At 35.7% G+C, this 6195-nt stretch overlaps 1 protein-coding gene across 2 annotated transcripts; it reads left to right on the forward strand.

The window, feature by feature from the left end:
* The first annotated feature begins 1550 nt into the window (after positions 1 to 1550).
* On the forward strand, positions 1551 to 5895 carry LOC115978106 (F-box/kelch-repeat protein At3g06240-like). 2 transcript variants are annotated; one of them, XM_031100128.1, is made up of 2 exons: positions 1551 to 2908; positions 5698 to 5895. In XM_031100128.1, exon 1 carries the CDS (start codon positions 1574 to 1576, stop codon positions 2876 to 2878), a length of 1305 nt encoding a protein of 434 aa, XP_030955988.1. In that variant the 5' UTR covers positions 1551 to 1573; the 3' UTR covers positions 2879 to 2908; positions 5698 to 5895. The 2 variants fall into 2 exon arrangements, with proteins under 2 accessions (XP_030955988.1, XP_030955989.1); XM_031100129.1 differs by having other exon boundaries at positions 5689 to 5712.
* The last annotated feature ends 300 nt before the right edge of the window (positions 5896 to 6195 follow it).

Here is a 6195-nt window from a genome sequence, read left to right on the forward strand (position 1 = left end):
TTAGCTTACCTCACAAATAAGTAAATTTTCGTGCATAGCACGGGTTATCGATTAGTTAATATAATATAACAAGCAAATGAAATAATTACGAAGAAAGCCTAGCTTAGGCAAGCTAGTCCAAACAAGTAATCTAGGCCATGGAACTCGATATGGCAAGATTACAAGAATATCCTTATAATTTTTTTTTTTTTTTCTCTCTAACCGAAGATTATCAAAATTATATATCACGAATGCATTTCATGTGAGAAACTCTTATGCCATGCAGTCGAAGTACAATCCCAGTTCCTACCCACTACAAACAGAAGCTTCCCAATAGATGAACAAAGAGCTATTATTCCTATTCCTAATTGAAGTAGAATTTTGGTCCGTAGCTACTTCCGCTCACAAATAAAGACTCTTTTCAATGGTTTGTTACGTTTACAAAGATTACAATTCCTAATTGAAATACAATTTCTGTCAGGCGGCTATTCTTTTTTTTGTATAAAAGTGGTGTGCCTATGGTTTAATTGAGTAGAAGAGAAACACGTTAGAAACTATAAATGTTTTGAAAATACACAAGGAAGGTTCTTTAAGTGCTATATTTATAGATAGTTGAAGTGTTCTACATCCATAGACAGTTGAAGTGTAAAAAATTTGTCTACAAACATTGCTTTAATTCATTAAAAAGGTATGTAAGTTTTCTTCAAGGTATGAATTTTTTTTTTTTTTTTGGGAGAATTTGTTTACGATTGCTAAATTCACTCACCACTACAAATTTACGGATTGTTGGGTTTATTAAAAAATTAATAATTATTAGGTTTCTTGTAATCGAGAACACGTTCTATAATTGAAGTCTAAACTCATAGATGATAGAATCGGTGTATCGTATTTCCTTTTAATATTTTTATTTATTGTGTTATTTTGGTGTTTGAACTATTTTTTCTTCTCACATCTCTCTACGCTGTATTTTTTTTTTTTTTTCCTTATAATGAATGTCTTTCCTTTGTACAAATTTTTTTTTTTTAATTTAAATATACAAGTCTCATCTCACACGCATAGTTTTTTTTTTTTTGTAGCCTCTATTTTTTTTTTTTTTTGAGAAATTTTGTAGCCTCTATTTGGAAATTGCATTTTGCTTGTTTTTCAGAGGGGCGTTTTTTTATGTGGGTTTTGTGCAATGTTAACAGGACCCACAAATACCTTCATTAGCAATTTTTTCTTTAAAACTAGGTTTCATGGTACCATTCACATATTTAAAAATTATTTTGCTACCTGATGTTTTAGTTTTTAATTACGCTGGTTTACTTTTACAGTAACCCCCGTAGGTAGCAGCAATATCTGACAAAGTCCCACAATATTATTCACACATTTAAAAATTATTTTACTACCAATATTTTAGTTTTTAATTACACTTGTTTATGTTCATCCAAAAAAAAAAATTACGCTGGTTTACTTTTACAGTAACCCCAGATAGCAGCAATGTCTTACAAAATCTCATATTATTATCCACGTATTTAAAAATTATTTTGCCGTCCGCTCGTTTTGTTTTTAATTACGCTGGTTTGCTTTTACAGTAACCCCGGAGATAGCAGCAATGTCTGACAACTCACCACCTGAAGTCTCCAAATCCTTGACCGAAGAAGAAGAAGCAATTTTGTGGGACTCTCTTCCTCCTGAAATCCTAACCCACATTTTGGTCCGCTTACCCATAAAATCTATCATCACTTGCACCTGTGTCTCCAAAACATGGAAATCCCTCATCCTAAACCCCACCTTTATTTCCACCCATCTTCACCACTCCTCCAGCAACAACAACAACCTCCTCCTCTTCAGACTCTGCCCTAAGCCTCTCGTCGAAGCTTTCGATGACATGGACCCAATCGGAGACGAAAAAGAAGTTTATGCTTTACATCGGGACGACATGATCACCAATTTCGATCAATACACCAGGTTTGACGACTTCCCTTTCCATCGCAAAAGCTGCTCTGGAATATTCCGAGTGGTTGGTACTTGTAATGGCTTGATTTGCCTCGCCGATGATTTAAACGATCACTGTCCCAATTTCTATCTCTGGAACCCTTGTGTTAAAAAATACGTGAGACTTCCTTTCCCATATTTCTTGACTACCGGTATCTACACCGCGGCTGTTGGGTTTGGATTTGATTCCAAAACCAATGACTATAAGGTGGTGATGTTTGTCACTCGTGGCTATAGTCATGACCACGAGGACGAGGGTGAATCTCCACCCGAAGTTGAAGTTGAAGTTGAAGTTGAAGTTTACTCACTTGCCACTGGAAAATGGAGAGAGGCTACGGCTGAACGTCCCAAATGTGCTGTTCGCGATACCGTCATTGTCGACCTACGCCTACAGGCTTTTGTCAATGGGGCTTTGCATTTGGTTTGTTACAGGACTACTCCAGAAATCAGATTTGTCTACTTTGTTTTGGTGTTTGATTTGGAGGATGAGGTCTTCCACGAGATACCACTGCCTAAGCATTCAGATATGTTCTTTTGGAAGTGGGTATCTATTATGGCATTTGGGAATTCCATTGCTGTGTTCAAACCGGGGTATTCTGTTAACACTCCCGATATATGGGTGTTGAAAAACTATTCAGATGCATCATCATGGACCAAAATTATAAATTTAGATGCTCAAGCGCCCCCACAGAGGCCACCTTCACGTTTTTACAGAGTTAAAACGCCTAGCCTAAAAGCTTTTAGGAAGAGTGGTGGGGCTATATTGCAAACACATAAAAAACGGCTCGTCTCAAAAGACCTTGAGACCAAAGAGGTTAAGGACCTTGGGATTACTGGATCTAAGTATAGTTTTGTTGATTCTTATGTTGAGAGTCTAGTTTTGCTAGACAAACCTGACCTTGCAAATCCTTATCCTTACTAAGGGAAAGAAAGAGGAACAACAACAGACAAGGTACATTTTATTTTCATACTTATTTTTTTATGGTTATCAGTTTTGTTCTTCATATATACTTGGCATTCATTATGAATTAGATATGAATTTAAATGCTATAAATTCATTTTGCTGATTGATTGCCTTAATTGAGTGGATTTATATGTAGGATAGATAGCTTATCAAAGTTTTGCTTGCTGTCAATTGCTTAGATGTATTTTTTTGTTGACTCCATTTTATTCCATTGTTCATCTTTTTCCCTCTTTTAATAGTTTGTGAATGAGTTGGTATATTTTTTTTACACAATTGTACAAAGTAGAAGTTCTTATCAAAAGTATAGACCCTTATGCAAGAATTGGGGTTTCACATTGGCTTTAATGGGATGTAGTTCAATGTCTTTGCAAGTATGGTAGTTTTAATGGGATGTGTTTTCTTTCTGAGAATATTGTCTCAAAATTACAAGATTTGGTTGCTGCTGTTTTCGTAATTGGTTTTGCCCTGTTGTAGCTCACTGATGAATATATTCACTTATTTGGAATGGAAAATTTTAGAAGTCCATAGATAGTTAGCATCTTTTTAGCTTTTTAATTTTATGTAATTGAAAACGTGTTGGTAGACAAATCAATCCTTGATTCATAAGAGTGATTTATTAATGTTGCAATGAGGTTGGTGTCAATAATCAAAAGAAAGCAATGAGTTTTATGATATGAAGCACAGGTGCGTTTCCAGATTTGGGTGCAGGTGTAGGTGTAGGTGTGGGACTTGGCAATTTTTGAAAAAATAAGGTGCGGGTGCAACAGGATGCGGCGATTAAAAAAATTCTAAAAATATTTTTAATATACCACTAAGCATACTTTTTCACATAAAATTGACAACCATAAGTAAGTAAATAAATAACAGCAGCAAGAAAAGCAATATACAAAACTTATTTCATACAATTTTAAAACCCCCCAATTCTCATTTTAACCCATGACTCCTCCACCTTAGAAAGAAACCAAAAAAAATCAATCTGACAAAAGATTAACCATGCATATCACAATCAAAAAAGACGTTTATCAGTATCATTACCTCAAGTTAGTGGCTTTCAATCTAGAGAGAAATTCAGATAAACCTTCAAATTCCACAAACTACAAAGCAAAGCAGTGAAAGTACAAAACACCCCACTTCCATTACACAGTTTCACACCTATACACATTACATAATTTACATCACCCACCCAATTCAGAAAACTCTCTCTCTCAAGTTTTAAGATACCCAAAACTCAACAGTGTAAAGAACAAATTTTTTTCACATATATAACAACAAAAACTCAAACAGAACAACAATAGCATAAACCCATATCAGCGTATAACCCTGTGTAGAGAGAGAACCTGAAGATTTCGGCCAAACGGTGCGTTTTGCACCTTTTTTTGTTGAATTTCGGCCGGTTCGGCCTGCATCGGCCGATATGGACCGATTCAGCCCGAATCAGCGTGAATTGGCCCGGTCCGGCGTGAATCAGCCCAAGCAGCACTGACACGCGGGCAGCAGCGTCGCTCGCCACACCCCACATCGGACTCGGGTGCAGCACCCATTTTGCCTCGTCCGTGCTTCAGATTGATAATTTGTGATTTTTGCTTGGCCAGATATTGTTGTACAGATTTTGGTTTTTGAATATATTTCTCTTGTTATGGAGAATGCTAACTTTTGCATCTAGTTTTTTTTACAACCCCCAAAATTTAGGTGGTTGTTTCCCTACTACATGAGATTTCTTGTTTTGCCTGTTAGGGTGGTTGTTTCTCTGCTAGGTAACTTTTGCTGATTTGGAGGCAGAACCCTTTCCTTGTAGTCATTCCTCTCACCCCATACCAACTTGTTGAAGGTGAACCTCAATCCATATTCGTAACACAACTCCCAAAAAAAAAATTTCTACCAAGAACCTAAGTTGGAAACTTTTTCTCAATGATTTAAAAGGCTGAAAATTATTTCATCTTATACCGTTGATGACATAGATTGTATTTGTGTTGTTTCTTTTACTAAGAATTTTGTATATTTCTACTCTCTTAGTTTCTTCTAGAACACATGTCTTCTCTTCATGATCGCCCTTTGTTATTTTGCTAGATTTCTTAGTATTAAGCAATTGCTGGCTTTGGAACCCGCTTAGATCATTTACCCTGGTCCCCTGGTACACTTGTCTTTGTGGTAAAGGCTTGGAGTATTTCTTAATATTTATCCAGAAAACCTTCAAGTATTGGTGTAGATTTTTTCCATATGATACTACACTGATTTGTGTTATTTTATCTCCTTTTGCTTTAAGCATAACTCGATAAATGGTCCGATTACTTGTTAAAAAAATAAATCTACTTCTGCTATAAAATCACAAACAATCATGGTTGGTAATGAGCAGGGATATATTTATGAGAGCATGTTGAGGGATGATACAAACCTTGACTCAAACATGTGTTTTGTGGTCTAGTTGGCTTTGGCTTTACTTTGAAATGTTTGTTTTGGTTGTGTGATATTCCTATTCTCTGATTTTCTTTGGGAGAGCGCTGTCTTCTCTTTACAATTTTCATATGTTAAGTAGCAAAATATCTTAATTGCTGACTTCGTATCCTGCTTAGAACATTTACCTCTGTCCCCCATTTACCTTGGTGCACATGTTCATTTGCTAAAGGCTTGCCGTATTTCTTAATTTGTACATTCCGAAAACCCACAAATCTCGGTGTAGGTTTTTTCTACGTTGTTACTAAACTGATTAGTATATTTTTATCTTCTTATGGTATTACATCACAAAAAGGAATGCACTTACATATTTTTAGTTCTTGCAGGACTTTGTGCAATCATGGATGCTGATGAGCTGTACGTAAGTAACAAACTTTAACTCATTGAAAGAAAAACGCCAACAAAAAGTTTCTTGGTGATTTGTAGTTTCTTAGTGTTGACATTAGTTTATCATGTCAAATTGGATTGTAGTTATACATTAAAGGGGTTTATTTTGTTAAACTAATTTGGGCTACACAACTCTTATGTTAGTACTTCTAGATGATTTGAAGTTTGGTTTCAGTGAGTTTTCAAAAATGATTAAGAGCTGTATTGTCTGCCATGCTTGCATTATGTGTGTGTTATATTTCTCCTTATTCAATGAGTTAGATAGCAGTTACATCTATTGAATGGGTGTGTAAAGGGAGTAATTCTTAGATACTCCTAGAATATGGAGAATAGTGCTTCCTCCTCTCACGTTTATGGTAGGTTCTACTCATTAAATTCATAGTGAAGTCTACCATGAAAGGAGGGAGCACCGTTTCTCCATACTCCGGGAGTACCTA

This window comes from Quercus lobata, chromosome 2, assembly GCF_001633185.2.
Source record: "Quercus lobata isolate SW786 chromosome 2, ValleyOak3.0 Primary Assembly, whole genome shotgun sequence".
NCBI classification, from domain to species: Eukaryota; Viridiplantae; Streptophyta; class Magnoliopsida; order Fagales; family Fagaceae; genus Quercus; species Quercus lobata.

Bases quoted from the DNA above. Each gene is read 5' to 3' on its own strand.
- LOC115978106 (XM_031100128.1), top strand. From the start codon at position 1,574: ATGTCTGACAACTCACCACCTGAAGTCTCCAAATCCTTGACCGAAGAA.